At 41.2% G+C, this 16696-nt stretch overlaps 2 protein-coding genes across 3 annotated transcripts in view; one reads left to right on the forward strand and one right to left on the reverse strand.

Moving 5' to 3' along the window:
- The window catches only part of zgc:174863 (uncharacterized protein LOC100136852 homolog), a 304874-nt gene that overhangs the window by 28996 nt on the left and 259182 nt on the right, over positions 1-16696 (forward strand). The window lies entirely within an intron of this gene.
- stx8 (syntaxin 8) overlaps positions 1-16696 on the reverse strand; it is a 45762-nt gene that overhangs the window by 6205 nt on the left and 22861 nt on the right. For both annotated transcript variants that reach the window (XM_062428171.1, XM_062428170.1), the window contains exon 7: positions 5018-5119. In XM_062428171.1, the coding sequence (XP_062284155.1) occupies positions 5018-5119 (102 nt within the window). The remainder of the gene's footprint in view (positions 1-5017; positions 5120-16696) is intronic.

Raw genomic sequence — 16696 nt, forward strand, 5'->3', positions numbered from 1 at the left:
TTCCTAATCATATATTTAATTCTTCGAGTGCAGTGTTTCTACTCTGAGACAGGAAGGAAGGTGTTCATATATAGGTCCATAGGACATACATGTTATCACTGGTCCAGACAGGTTCTCTCCTCCTGATAACTTACACATGTGTGCATGATATAAATGTCAAAGTGGTAACACACATTCAAATACTTCTTGTGATGGTTCTTTAAAAGCCTCATGCATAAAGCAAATACACACACACAAATTCCCAGCAATTATCTTTGTTTGGATGTAAACGATATCGAAGCAGATTCAGCCATCAGAATTCAATGTGGTCCAACATCTGTCGGCAACTCCATTTGACAGCAACAATAGCAATGAAGGCTGAGCTGTTTAACATCTGCATATGTTACTGTGGAGAGGGGCTCTCACACCCTCTAATGTCACATAACAGCTAGTCACAGAGCCACGTGAGGCACCCACACTGACCCTCACCCTCGTGTTCTCTTTCGACCATCCCCGTCTGTCACTAAACAAGCTACTCCTGACCCTCAGGGGGCCTCCAAAGACTAATGACAAAATTGCGTTTGCTTGCCAAATAGATTAGAACTCTGCTGTGACACTGATGCTAAGGGAGATAGTTAGTGTCTGCTGATAGACTGACCACCCAAGATCTTTGGAGGCCTGAGTCTGGGTTCATCCCCTCTTTGCAATTTTCAGACACATCAATAAGACAAATCACAGAGAAAAGGAATAATTGGTGAGAGCCCTGGACAGACAGAGACAACCCCCGAACCTCCCTCACTACTCTCTCTGTGCCCCTTGCTTATGGTTCAAAGATCTTTTTGGACCACAAAAGGACGGCATGACCTCCAAAGAAAAGAGACACATTTTATGTTAACAGGGTTAGTGTGATGCTCATCATTTTACTCCCAGCGCAACTGAACAGTTGTCTATATATGTTGTTAACGTTTTTTGCATTGAAGTATTGAAACACATCTAAACATCAATGTAATTATTGCTAATAGTTTTGAGAATTAGAACTCAACAATAAGAGTCTACAGCCATACTTAGGCACAGCAGCAATTTAAGCTATTGTCAGCATGCTAATAGAGCAGAACAGACCAGAACAGAATACAACTTTACTGTCCCCACAGTGGAAAATGGCCTGACACAAAGATCCCTTTAGTATAAAGTACACTAAAGTACACAAGTAAAAAGAAAAGAAAAAATAAAATACCCAAAGCAAAGCATAAAACATTAAATCATAATATAAAATACCTTGGAGAAAGATTTAAAGCTTGGCTTTTTCTTTTTTTACTAATGCTGAGGCTGATTGGAATGTGATTATTTTTGAAGTATTTGGTCAAAAACCAAAGTATTAGACAAATTGAAATGTTGACCTGATAATGGTGCTTGATGAATATCCAGGGAATCACCAATGTGATTACATTTCATCCAGAGGGGGAATTGGATGTCCTTACCAGAGTTCATGGCAATCCATCCAATAGATTTTGAGACATTTCACTCAAAACCACAAATGTGAACCTCATGGCTACGTGAGGAAAAGTCAGAGGACCACCAAAGTCATTAGGATTCATTACCCGTGCATCATGAATGTCTCTGTCACATTTCAAGGCAATTGATCTAATAGTTGTTGAAATATTGCATTCTAGACCAAAGTGATGGACTGACTGACATTGGTATGACACTAACATGGCTAAAAATTCTAATTTGATATTTTTATAGTGTTCTCATAATGCCATGCAATTTACCGCCTGCCTATAAATCACCTTGCTGAGGTAAGTGACTGTTAACAAAATGAACACTGAGATTAAAAGATATTCAGCTAGTAAATAAAAACCATGCCATGGTGAAATTTTGTGGTTTGAGCACAATAACTAGGAATAAATTGTTCTACCTCAAACCCTGGCAAAAATGAGACGTGAGTAGGGTTTCAAATATTTATAGATTTCTTGAGGCAAGTTTAATTTAACTTGCCACTCACTAAGAGGAATTTCAGATGTGGGAATCATTAGCAGGATGTATTTCTTTAAGCAATCTTTTCATCAACCATGCCATTTCTGGTTTCCAACAGCATACCATGTCAGGGCAATAAGAGGAACAAGAGCCAGAATGAAATATATCACTGATTAAAGATGACACAAAAGTTTTTAAAGTTGGACACTCCATATTGAGCAAAATGTGTGTTTTCTTGACAACTTCCAACTCACAATTAGGGTCTCAGTTCCTAACTTGCACTACATGTTCTCACTCCAAAATTGTCAAATGCCTCCTCTCACCCACTGTCTCTTTAGACATCCCCTCTAGTCCAAACAGTAAAAACCTACTTGAGATGCAAGCCACCTGCGGGATTGATGGGGTTGCAGAAGTGGCCCTCTACAAACCAAGGATTAGCTCTGTTGAGAAGGGAAGTGCTCAAGCACTGATGTTGCATGTTGGTGATGCCTAAGCTCTGGGGAACTCACATCACCCTCCAAGAGATCCTTTGGTCCCATAGACTAATCTGCCACACTAATCCATTCAAATTCAAAGCCTTCACTCCTCAATTCCCACCAACATCAGCTAAAACAAGTGGTAATGACTCAGGCTTAGCTGGTTTCAGTTACAGCACTGGACCAACAGTTGATGGTGATGTTGCCATTCAAACTAACTAAAAAACCAAACAAAAAAAACACACTTATACTAGGTGTCATGCACACATTTCTTGAAATGTATTGAGGTTCAGTTTATGAATGTGACTGTTGAACATCCTATTATGTTTAGGAGAAGCTGTCCTTGAAATGTCAAAGAAGTTGAGATTCACAATTTTAAACAGCAAAATTATATATCTATTTGTTTTTACTTCTATGTTTCAGTGTTATTATTTATATTGTGATGTTTTGACCTGTGAAATGCTTTAATAAAATAAAAGTGAATCAAAATATTGTGTATATCCATGAGAAAGATGTCTCCACAAGCCTGTGCCATACTTGAACTTTGTATAATTCAGGACAATAGATGTTCCATGATACTAACTAGGACCATTCATGTACCATATATATACCATATATAGCTTAGCTTATTATTCTCCAGCTGATAGCTGCTTATTTGACACACTGTTCTACCTACACTTGACAATGCAATGTCAGTAACTACAGTTGATAACCCCTAAAATACAAAACATTTCTCTGATTTCTGTGATCGTCTTGAGCCCTTAGTACAACTTTGGGATGTAAAAACTAAGATGCCTCCTGTACAATGAGGCAGCCACTAAAAGTTATGTGAAGTATGCTCTCGGCTGTCAAAGCCAGACGTTTTTTAACTTTACAAGGACTCGGCTGAGACATAACACCAAATGCCAGCTTTGGATGTGAGGTGGTTTCAAAAGTAAATAAAGCCTTAAAGCTAAGGAATTATAAACATGCTGCCATGGAGAAAGAGGGAAAGCCCTCCAAACAATTTCTGGCATGTAGTATTTTCAACTCTTTCTCTGCTTGACACAAAGACGAGTGTCAAACAACTGCAAAGACGAGCAAGTGGATGACAGAGAGGAATGGAAAAAAGAAAGAGAGCACTGAGGTGAGAGGGGGGAAGACCACAGGGGAATTTTCCATTCACAGAGAAGGTCTGAGACACACACACACACACACACACACACACACACACACACACACACACACACACACACACACACACACACACACACACACACACACACACACACACACACACACACACACACACACACACACACACACACACACACACACTTCTATATGACAATATGCAATCATGCATGCACAAGAAAATACTTTACATGAATTTGCATGCATGCACCCCAGAAAATAATGAGATGCATACAAACATGCAGATGGACAAGTATCACTCACATGCATGCACACAGGCAAACACATACACACACATGCCTCATGAATTTTCTTCAGACCCTGGAACTGAAGAGATGAAGGAGCAGCTCTGGGATCTTCAAACAAACTCAGGCTCAGGCACCATGGGGACACAACCAACAGAATAAAGCATTCTGGGTGCTGACCTGCATATTGCCTGATCTGCTTCTGTCCATGACTGCCTGTTAGCCAGGTCTCCTAGCACAACAATGCAGCCTTTGCCTTAGCAATACTGTCTGGCGTTTGAGTGGGCAAACTGAGCCTGGCTCGAGCTCCCACATTCCATAGGTTGGCTTTAGCCAGCTAACACACCTCTCATGGCAGCAGTTCTCCTCAGATAAGCATTACTGAGAAAAGAAAGCGTCTTTTTTGTAAAAGACACACAAAACAGACAAAAGTTAAACAAACTGGAGCAGATCTGTGGTAATGGCGAGGGAGGGCCGTGCATTCGCAAAGATTCTTATTGAACAACTCAACTCACCAAAATCTGGAGCTGAGACAACAGAAGCTGATGACTAGGGGGCCTGAATTGCAACCCTCAGTAGACATTTAAGGATTTCATCAAAGGGCTAGTATGAGAGACCCCTTTTTAAAGCTCGGGACACTATGTCAGCAGGCGTGACAGACAGAGCCAGTACAACCCACCATTCACCACCCACATGTGCTGCGCCAAAGGGCTTGTCCCCATCAGCAACAATTTTTCTGCTCCATTAAGCACCATTCTTCTGGAGATGAAGGACAAGGCAGCAATAGCAGCGACATTGCTCAATTTCTGAACAGTGAAGATGATAACTTTATATGGCTATGGAATTACTACAAGATTAGCTGTACCTTACATGATGGATGCTGTGTATCAAATTATGTATTGTCTATGAAAAGTGTCTAACTTTAATTGATGTCTCACACCAGCCAGAGTTAATTCCTTTATATAATCTACATTCTGTTAGACTGTGTGAAGAGCAGCAAGGGAAGACAGGAGAAACCTGATGCTTGGAAATCATTCATATTAATAAATAGCTTAATTATAGTTTGTTTATTAAGGACACAGATCAGTTATCAGATCAGCTGAGGTCCTTCATGTGAGATTAAGTTGCTCCATAGCATCCTGCAAGTAAAGAAAAGTGAGGAATGCTCACCACAAGATGCTGACTTTGTCTCCACCAGCTTCACCCTTCGTGTCTCATTACGAATCCTGCTGTCTGTCTTGTCCACAAGATGCGCAAGGTCGTCAATGATTTCTAAGAGACAAAAAGAAAAAGAGAGAGGAAAGAGGAGAGAGAATGTCAATAAAAAATTCAGCTCCGTATTATTCTACTATTTGCCATTATTAAGATTTCACAAGCCATTATTTTTCCCATTTTACAACACAGACCTCCCAATATGCTTTGTGTAATAAAAGAAATTTAGCAAAATGGAAAAGGGACAGCGTCTGCGGGACATGACATCAGAGCAGTCAGCAATTTCAAAGTCAGAAGCTGCCAATGCACAGACATGAGTGGTAGTGATGAGGGTTGTGTGAAAGCACTCGTCGCCTTTTCAAATGGTTTCACTACTTCCTGAATCCATTCTGGATTTAATCAGGCTCCTATTGTTCATGAGTTTTAAAGATGTAAGCCCAGGCTTCAGGGACTATGCCTAGGCCTTCACAGAAGTGTGAGAGAAGAGTGTTTGTGTGTGTGTGAGAGAGCGAGTGTGCATGTGTGTTTGGCAGTGAGGCGACAGTCCTTCAGTAGGAGTTCCTGACTTGAAGGTCATCCAGATGGAAGTCTGTTTGATTTGTTAAAGCAGTCATTGTGTTGAGACATTGCATCTCAAGATTTCTGGCTCAACATAAAAACAGATAAGTGCTGACATATTCCCACATTCTTGATTTGTTAAGGTTAGGAATTAAAATGTGATACTGATTTCAGTTACTATAAACTTGGGGTTACGGGTTGTTGATAATTATATAAAGTAATTTATTAAAACTTTATCTAATGCATAGGCATATTAAAGTGGACAGAGCACAAATAAATTATTTTTTATCCTTGCAAAGGCAATCCAGCAGTCTCCTTCATTCTACCATACCACCAAAATGACACACATGTGAATTAATACTTGTAGAAATATATGAACAGAAACCCTCAAAACAACATGGTTCATTACACTTGTTATATATCAGGAGATTTATAATAAAACAGAAGTCAAATTGGCTGTTTCATCTTAAATATGTGTGTGGCCTGTGTTTTACATCTACTTTAACAGTGATGATAGGTCCTATCCAGTAGCCTTGTAAATTGAGAAAGAATAAAACTAAACCAAAAAATAATAAAACAGGCCAGAAACACAGACTTTAAGGCCGAGACAAAGAAAGCGGAAACTCTTTGCAGGCTCCGTTTCAGCATCTGATAAATGGAAGTTTTACAGGAATGGGAAACTAGTCTCATCCATGGAACACAGCTCAGTGCCAAGTCAAACAGGCTGTCTTGTCCAAGGAGGGAACAACCTTTTATTGCTTCTATACTGTATATTAAAACATTCCAGTCATGTTCTATGTTCATATTTTTTTTTAAATATATCTGAGCTTTTGTTTGTTCATGAGAAGCTGGGTTACACAAATGAGTCCCACAGGTGAGTTGTTGAGGTCATCTATGGTGTTTTGTCTTCGTGAGCGCAACTGTCTTAACAGTGGTGAGAAAATGTGTTTCCTCAAGTAGGAACTATCACCACTTGACAAAACAGCCTGCGTTTGGCTGACATCAGAAAATTAAAACGCATGAATAATTTGAGGGATGGAAGTAAGGCTTGTCAGTTTGGAGGGCCAGAGTGTGAAGGGGCAAGGACAAGGAGAAGCGAGACGTGAGAGCGCCGTATGTATAGTGTCCCTGGAGACTGTCACATCATCATCTAAGCATCAGGCAACAATTTCAGAGGAAGAAATTCTTATTTTACTGGCAGGGAAAGGGTGTAGACACTAAACCATTTGTGCCGCGTGCCACTCCAACGAGTCATAAAGGATGTTTTTGGTCTGCTGGTGCCAAGTTTCTTGATTCAGTCCTGGCTGTGCAATAACATCTCAATTCATTGATGAATTCCCAACCATGCCAAGATGCAGCAGCACTAGAACATGACATTTAACTACAGCTGCAATGAAACGCTAAATTACTTTTTCAAAAAGGTAGCTCTATAGTGTATTGCCTTTTTGCATGCATATTCCTTCACTTCATCCTGTTATCAAGTCTTGTTTCTAACAACATAATTCTCAATTTCCTATTGTAACTTTTGCTTCCATGTATGACAGCTGCTGGCCATGGCTTGGATCTGCCAGGCCACAAAGAAGGCCCTGTTTCAGGCAAGGGTTGTTTATTTAAAATGCTATTACACTGGATAAACCTCCGAAGCCACAGTGTATGAAAGCATGGCACGTGCGTGAACACACACACACACACAGACATTCCATTTTTTGTTTGCCAGTTGCTGAAAGATGCATCACTCTATGCTTATTTTGCCGTTAATGCACAATAGACAATGTGTGCCCTCCCTCTAAATCTTGTTTCTGACAAGAGGCTTAAGGATATCACAACATTAAAACAAAGGACATAAAAATCAAAAACAAGAACTGTACTGCTTAAGCGCTCACTATCTTTATAACGTGTTAGATGAGTGAGAACTTTATAGGAAGAAAAGATGTGTTCAGGATTTAAACAGGAAAACTTTCAAACGAAATTAAAGTCTCCTCAGAGCCCTGTCTGTCTCAACTACAGCAAATGAATATATATCAGCGCCCTAATAAGCTGATGTTCCTGCTGTGGAAGAAGTGAACTATGCCCTTTCCTAATTATACCTACTGCATGTACAACACAAGTTCATTAACAATCTGTCTTTGTGCCTAGGGACTCGTTAACATAGTCGTAGGTGTGTTCTTTTCACGACAAACAAAAAGACAGGAATAGTTATTTGGCAGTTAATTGACAGTATAATATAGATATAATGACAACCAATTTGCAGCCCTAAATAGGACAATACAGTTCTAGCTCAACTGAAGCATGTAAAGGGCCTGTCACAAATAGTGTTATCAAAAGCTGACAACTTTGACTTTCTGTCCAGAAATGATATTGGTACATTTTTGTATGAACTTTCTTCCTTCTGAAAGTCAGTGAGACATTCACCAATATTGGGGCTTAGCCTTCTGTAGGTGCCATTGCATAAAATTAGGCTTAGTATACATTTTCCACATATAGTAGACCATGAGACTGTGAAATCAATTCCATATGACCATATAGCCTGAAGTTCAAGTCTTAAAATGGAAGGTAAAAGCTATTGAATAAGGCAATGTGTTATCTCAATTTATAACATTTAATAAATTCAAAAGCAACTAACGCTATTTTATACCCACTGCATGCTACCCAGTGTGTGTCAACATTCAGTGGGCAATTAGCAAGAACACAAAGATGAAATAGTATATATAGAAATGTATAGAGACATATGGGAGTATATACAAAAATCTGCATTTAAAGGACACAAATTCCACAGTATCACTGCTGCACATCACTTTTTCTAAAATACTACAATAGCAGCTGCTGCCAGAGCAAGTGAGACTGTGGTAGAATCTAAATACTTGGGCTAAAAGAGACAGGAATGCCAGCTCTTGGTTCTGTTTCTCTGCTACCAATAGAGCCTTTTATTCACACAAGAAAACAATGTATGTACAACCAGGCCCTTCTGTGTAGAGCCCTGAAGCACACACACCAATAGGAGACAGATGTTGCTCTCATATGATGTCACATACACCCTCATGCTTCTGACTCTGCGTAATCTCAACACTATTTCAACTCTGTTCCAACACTGCTTTGCTTTGACATAGATCGCCTCACTCTGTGGCCATCTTGCTCTCTGGGGGCTAACTAGTTAACAGGTCTGTTTCCGTCCTTGCGGTCAGTGTCATCTGGAGCCACAGACAGACACCCACTACCCTAAGGATGGCTGCCGCTGGTCTGGACTAACAGGTTATTTTGTGTCCAAGGCACGAACTGGAAGAAAAATACTAAATGGCCACAGAATGTTTTTTTTTGTGTTGGGTCACAATTTGATATAACACTATTCAAGGGTGTACACAGGCAGTTGTAGCATTCTCACTTTATTTCTAGGCGTTTACAGTATACCCATCAGCCTCATTGCTAGACTGAAGGTGTTACACAGACACAATAACCACATCAAATGCTGTTTCCTGTAAGCTCAGCTCAGGTCAGCAACTGTGGGTCAGGAGGTAGAGCAGGTCGTCCTATAGTTACAGGGTTGGCAGTTCCACATGTTTAATTATCCTTGAGCAAGACACTCAACCCAATATTGCTCCTGGGCCAGAAACTTGTATGTATGTGAAGGGATGAATGGATAAAAGGGTTATATAAATGCAGTCCATAGCTCTCCAACCTCCAAGACTAGCGTACTTTGGGTCTGCTTAATGGACTCCTTCCAGGTGGACGTACCTGAAATACCTCTGAGTGGGAGGCTTCCAGGAGGCATCCGCATGAGACTCACTTCAATTGGCTCATTTTAATGCCAAGGAGCAATGGCTCCACTCTGAGTTCATCATTATTGCAGTCATTACCCAAAGTTCATGACCATAAGTGAGGGCTGGGACATAGAAAGACCAGCCTTCAGTCTCAGCTCTTCATTATGACACTCCGGTATAACACCTGCATTGCTGCTGACATGTCGCCAATCTGCCCATTAATCTCATGCTCCATCTGACCCTCACTTGTGAACAAGGTGATCAAGGTACTTCAATCCTTCATTTGAGGCAGTCATTCAATCCTAACCCCGGGGATGGAGAAATCATATTTACAAAACCCCCAAAAGATATCCCAGAAGACATAAGCCGTTTCCAAGTCCACATAACACAAGTACACTGACTGGGTGGATACTTAAGAAGGAGATATACTAGCTACTAATAAAGTAGTTGGCTAATCAGGTAAATTACTCTAAAACAGTAATATGTACCTTTAGCCAGTTGTTGTATAATGTGTTTGGATAATTTTGATCAGGTCATGCTAGCATTGCACAACAAATTACATTACTTGAGTTCAATGTTATTATGTCAAAGGTGCCATCTTGCCATCTTCATACATTATTATTACAATTACCTTTTGCAGCGGAATTTGGGAAGCTGCTGGTTTCAAGTTATTGTGGTTTATAAACTATTCAGGGGGAAAAGTTCAAGTTCAAGTTTATTGTCATTTTCACTGTGCCTTTGCATACACAAGAGAATGAAATTCTGATTCTCAACCAGTGACCCCAGTGCAAATAAAAACACCAAATAGAATAATAAACATCCTAATAGAATAATAACAAATAATAATGAAATCAATAAAAAGAAAATCAATCAAAGTATGTCTGTGCAAAATCTCACTAGTTAAAATAGTCCGTTCTCACGAAGTGCAGGTAGTGCGGTCAGTCTCTTGACTTGACAGGTGACTAGCTGTCAAGGATGAGTTGTGTCGTCTGCAAACTTAAGGATGTAGTTGCTGCAGAATCTGGCAGTACAGTCATGGGTGAGCAGGCTGAAGAGCAGAGGGCTCAGGACACAGCCCTGCGGAGAGCCTGTGCTCACTGTGATGGTCCTTGATGTGCAGCTGCCCAACCTGACTGTCTGCTTCCGCTGAGTCAAAAAGTTGTGGACCCAGTTGCAGAGGCTTTTGTCCACTTTTAACAGCTACAGGTCTATGAACAGGAGCCTGGCGTAGGTGTTCTTCTGCTCAAGGTGAGAGTGTTAGGTTGAGCATAGTGGAAATGGCATCTTCTATTGATCTGTTTGTTCTCTAAGTGAACTGTAGCGGGTGCAGGTCAGGAGGGAGACAGTTGTTGATGTGCTGCATGACTAGGCGTTCAAAACATTTCATCACTATAGGCGTGAGGGCTACAGGCCGGAAATCAGAGAGGCCGGCGGGATTTGTTTTTTTTCGGGACAGGAATGATGGTGGCACTTTTGAGGCAGGTGGGCACCACAGCCTGACAAAGCGACATGTTGAAGATATCTGTAAAAAAAAATCCTTCAGCTGCTCAGCGCAGTTTTTCAGAATGCATCAAGGGATGTTGTCTGGTCCAGCGGCCTTGCGTTGGTTGATGCTAGCCAGGGCATTTCGTACTCCAGCTGTGGTAAGCTGTAGTGTCCGGTCGTTGGGTGTTGGCAGGAGTGTCTGTGCCTGCGATATATTTTTAGCCTCAAAACGTGCATAGAAGGTGTTCAGTTCATCTGGAAACAAGGGGTCAGAGTGGCACATCCACAGAGGGGGGGGTTTATAGTCAGTGATGGAATGAAATCCCTGCCACAAACGACGTGAGTCCTTATCATCAGTGAAATTGCTGTTCAGCCTTTGTGCATACTGCCTTTTTGCCCCTTTAATTCTCCGGGCCAGATTGCTTCTTGCGAGTGCATAAGCTGCAGAGTCTCCAGCTCTGAATGCCTCGTCTCGTGCTCTGAGCAGTGAGCGCACTTCCCTTGTCAGCCATGGTTTCTGATTAGCACGCCACTTGATGGTTCTGACCTCTGCTACATCCTCAATACACTTGTTGCTGCCTCTCTGAAGATGTCCCAGTGTGTGGTATCAAAACAGTCCTGTAGTGCTGCTGTTGCTTCCTGTGGCCACATTCTGACCTTACTGACCACTGGCCTGTCCCGCTTCACTCTGGGTCTGTATGCTGGTGTGAGTCTAACAGTTATGTGGTCTGAATTACCAATGTGAGGGAGAGGCTGTGCTTTGTAAGAATTTTTAATGTTTGTATAGACCAAATCCAGAATGTTGTTTGCTCTGGTAGTGACATTTACATGTTGGTAGAATATAGGCAGAACAGATGTGAGACTTGCCTGACTGAAATCGCCAGCTGCTATGAAGAAAGCGTCTGGGTGCTCCTGCTGCTTCAGCCAGGTCTCGGTGAAAACAGTAGCGCAGCAGTCTCTCACATCTCGTTTGGAGGCTCTCCACAGTTTGATGAAGTCCATCTTATTGTCGAGCGATCTGACGTTCGACAACAAGAGTGTGGGTATGGCTGACTTGTGTGGATTAGCGGCTAGCTAAGCCCGGACCCCGCTGTGCTTGCCCCGTTTCCGCGTCCTATCACACCGCTTATGGTGCCTCGCCCTCGGCTGTGTTCCCGGGGTGCGCCTGCCTTGGCCCCTGTGGCGAAGCAGGCCGAGCTCGCCCAGTACACTCCGCAAGCGTTTATCAAAGCCGCAGACTCTGTTGTTAATGTCCAGCAGAAGCTGACGCTCATACCGTCGCACAAACACACACTTTCTTTCCACACACTGTACAATCACACCATTTGATCCAATAATATTCACTGTATTTCCACTGAGAGAGGACGCCGCAATTGTCGGTCGAGCCGCGATGATGTAAAAGATTTTTCATCAAAATGTCATCTACAGGGACTAACAACACTGGCCAGAGTCAGAGTAATATCTACAGTACATAGCACCTCCTTCTTCCCTACAAGCCTATATTAGGGGTGGGAATCTCTCATCACCTCACGATTCGATTAAATCTACAAATTGATTCTAAAACGATTATTGATGCATCTCAATGCATCACATCCTCATTTTTCTTTCTTACTGCGCAGCTTATTTTTCATCAATTGATACAAGAAGTCAGATAGATATGAACTTCATTTTTCCATACTTTAAAAATCTGAATGTCAACATTCAACATACATGTTTCCAGCAGTGGAGAGCAGACTCTCTGCTGCACTGTTAGCTCCGGGACAGATATTACGGTCCAACACGCTGAGCGGCTGCAGGGTTGTAGAGGTGAGACAGTTATTTCACCTCAGAGTTTACGTTGGTTCATGTTGGAGTGTGTGTTGGTCAGCTGCTCTGTTAGCCGCTCCGCTAACGTTAGCATAAGCTGAGTGACGGCATTTAAAGTTCACAGTAAACTTCACGATCGTCTCGCAAAGGTAGTTATTTAGTCATTCAATCAAAAATGCTGCAGTCGCTTTTATTTATTTATTTATTTTTTTTATGTACTACAGATGAACTCTCATGTGTGCGCCCTATAAGACTGTCCAGCTGCTCTGCTGCCCTTGCAGCTTGTTTCCGCCTTTGTCGTCCTTCAACATCAGGTTATTAACTAATGTTTAAATAATTGATTTTTGTATTTTATTAATCGATGCAGAGTCGTCCACGTCTGCATGGCGATGCATCTTATAATCGAGAAATTTTCCCACCCCTAGTCTATACAGGTTTCCTGACAAGTTGAACCCCTTTGCAGGAGAACACCCTGTGCCATCAGCCAAGTTCTTTCAACAGAACTTATAATGATGTTAACATGTCTTGTTCAGCAATTAGTGCCTGATTCAACTTAGCCAGATCCAAGGTCATTAAAGAACTGCAAAGCTGCGATACATTATCCAGCCCTACAAGTAAGGTAAGTGAGGGACATGGATAATGGAAAAAATGTTCAGGCCAAAGCACAAACAAGTAGGCCCAGAAAACACTTGTGAAAGTATGTGGCTCATTGGGTTTTAATTATATTGTTCACTGAATATAAAGTAAGGGGAAGTTAGGGAGAATGAGAGAGGTACAGAAGAAGAAACAGAGATGGAGAAAAGCCCAAACCAGAGACAGAAATAGTGTGTTTATGTGTGAGGTTCAGGGATTCAGAAATATAGCAACCTGTGTGAAATTTTTCTCTGGTCTTATTTTTTAGGATGTGATACTGCCAGGAACGAGAGCCTTGTAGCACTGCAATGCCAGTGAGTGTGCAATCAAGAAAGTTGAGGATCCTCATCCATTCCTTTACAGATATTCATTATACCACATTGGGCCTCTAGCATAAGTCCTAAACATCCATTTGAAAGCAAATCATTACTTACTATTACTAAGCATTATTGAAGCCAGACAGCAAAAATGATACCCACACACAGGATCACGGTGAGAAGTTTGGGAGACGGTCTCAATTTTAATGATTAAATTCCTACATCTTAGATCTATATCTCCCCAAGCCTCTGAATTGCTGACTCATCTTCACAGAGGCTATAGCAGTGGTGGTTTTGGTTTGTGTCTGTGTATGTGCGTGTGGTGGAGGCACTACCATAAACAGTGACACCCCAGCATGGTTGCAGGATGTGCTGTATTAACTCTGTGTGTTATTGTAGGATTCTTTCCCAGAGCGGGCACAGCGCACAGAGAAAATGCTTGTTTTCTCTCACCGATTTAAACGCAATCTGAGTCAGTGGGGCTAATTCTGTTGTGCTTATTCAGGAGATGATTTCTCCTGAGGATATGGAGAAAGAGGCAAAAGAAAGACAGATTTTTCAGTCAACCCTCTTGTATCCCTTGTTGTAGTGCAGGGGGTCCTGACCACAACTGTTACCAATTGGCCCTAGTGTGACTGACTGTGTATAGTGGGTAGTGCTCTGTTGCCAACCAAAACACACACATTTCTGGATGTAACTGGAACTTGACTTGGCACACACAGATGCACTCAGCATGATGATACAACTCAGGGCAATTATGGTATTTACAAGAAGTTGCACAGTCTTGGAAGAGTTTCTTTCAACTTATTTCTTTTCTTTTCTTCAGCTCTCGGCTGCTTATTGTAAACAAACTCAGCCTGAGGGTCTGTGGGGAGTGAGGATTAGAAGGAGTTTCACTCAAAACCTCAGAGTTTTACCAGTTTATAAACTGAGCGCAAAACCCAATTAATCATTTCAATGCCTGGCAAAAAAACAAAACAAAACAAAACAAAAAACTGAAAAAAGACCCCAAATAATAAATGTACAATTTTACAGTGTATGTAAGATGAACCTTAGTATAGAAATAGTCCTAAAATGTGTGCAATCTGACACGCAGAGTGAGGACACATAAACAGTCACTTTCTTTTCCCAACAGCCATCTGGCATGAAAAGCCAGTTTATTTATATATAATGGACTTTCTGTTATTGTTTATTGGATGAATAGCTAATGACTTGATTTCTGCTATCGTGTCCAAGAGTAACAGTTCAGGAAAAGCCACTGTATTTTTCACTCAGGGGCCAATCTGCCATAATGTGATACATTAGAAATCAATACATATTAAGTAACATTCCTCTGAAATGGAATAGAAATTTGATGCACTGCCTACTGCCCACTTAGGCAAACACAGTGGCAAATGATCTTGAGGGATATTACTGCTTTGGAAAAAAACTGTAGACTCCAAGGAACATATTGTACATGTAACAAAAATGTTGATGTTTTTGAATCTTTCTGACCAAGTGTGTGCACATGTGCTGGTGGGGTTTGTGAGGGCATCGCCATACACACAATTCGCCCTCCCAACATCTGGCCCTGTGAAGTGCCTAGCCACATGTGTAATGATTAGTCTCACTGCTGGACATCATCGGCCCCCCTGGCCCCAATGAATCTCTGAGTCCCTCCAAATGGACTGACAGGTTCCCCTGGTCAACACGTTGGGGGTCTTTTATTGCATCATTGATTTTCTTAGCTGAGTGATGATAAATGTCTTGCTTTATGCTGTGTAGGCTGTGGCAGCACTTGCAAATGATCAAAATACAGTATTGTTTATTCATATTGTACAGTGTGTTTATTCATATTGTGGGGCAGTAAGCTCTTTCAATTATCATCAACTTTGGACGTCAAAATGCTATTTTACTATTCCAGCAGGAGAAGTTGTGGCCCAGTTACAGCTAAAACAAGTAGCTTTCCACCTCCCCCAAGTGTGGTGATTTTACATCACAGCTGAGCAATTACTTCAGTATCTGACTGCACACAATGAAAAATTAAAATAAAGCTATCCCAATGGCAACTGTATAATTGCAAGGAGCAATATGATGAACCTATAGAGAGAGGTAGTGTCACATGTTGTGGGGAGTCTTGTTAGAAAGTGTGATGACAGACCAAACTGTGTCTCATGTTAGGATTTTCATTTGGCCTCCATCATAAAAACTGATGAATAAAGAAAAACAATACAGGAAAGAGTCAATACATTGGATAGGATCATCATAGGATGGAAAAGTATTGACAGGATGGAATACAGAAATAAATGTAGGAAGAAAGATTTTTGATCACATTGTTCTTTTGCGACATAGCTAGCCTTGAGAAATGTGTAGTCGTACTGTGTGTACATGGATCATGTCAAGCTAAAAAAATCAGTGTAATCTAACATACAATACCAAAAAGCAGGAACAGCAGTGACCCACCACTTTGACTACCTATACATACATGCCTTCAAATTTCCAGCCCTAATCCTAACCATTTGTGTGCCAAACTGAAACTGAAACCGGCTGTGTGTCCACGGACAGTTTCACCTCCCTAACCTTGTTACGTTTACCCCAAGATCCATCACTGCACATGATGGACAACAAAAAGAATGACCCACTGATGAATGACTTTCTCAATGTTGAACTTCCATTTGAAAGAACGTACTTCAAAGAAAAGCACATAAATTGAGCAAAAAATCTCCACACTACTTCAGTTTTAGCACGTACAGACCATTGGTTTTTACTTGTTAGACTCCAAAGACAAGGTCCATGTGAATTATGGGAATATTAGTCCATTAAAGTTCTCTGGGAGCGGTATGTAGATATATATGTTATTGCAAGACGTGCTTTTGGTCCAGAATCAGTGACAGATTCAGATGTAGCCCTGAAGCTCAATAGCATCACTTTCACAAATTCTAGTGTCACGCTACACAACATGTTAGCAAGTTAGCATGTTGATACAGTATGTTAGATTACACTGATTCTTTTAGCTTGACATGATCCATGTACACATAGTACGACTACACATTCTCAAGGCTAGCTATGTTGCAAAAGAACAATGGGATCCTTGGAAAATATTC

Source organism: Scomber scombrus, chromosome 2 (assembly GCF_963691925.1).
Source record: "Scomber scombrus chromosome 2, fScoSco1.1, whole genome shotgun sequence".
Classification (NCBI taxonomy): domain Eukaryota; kingdom Metazoa; phylum Chordata; class Actinopteri; order Scombriformes; family Scombridae; genus Scomber; species Scomber scombrus.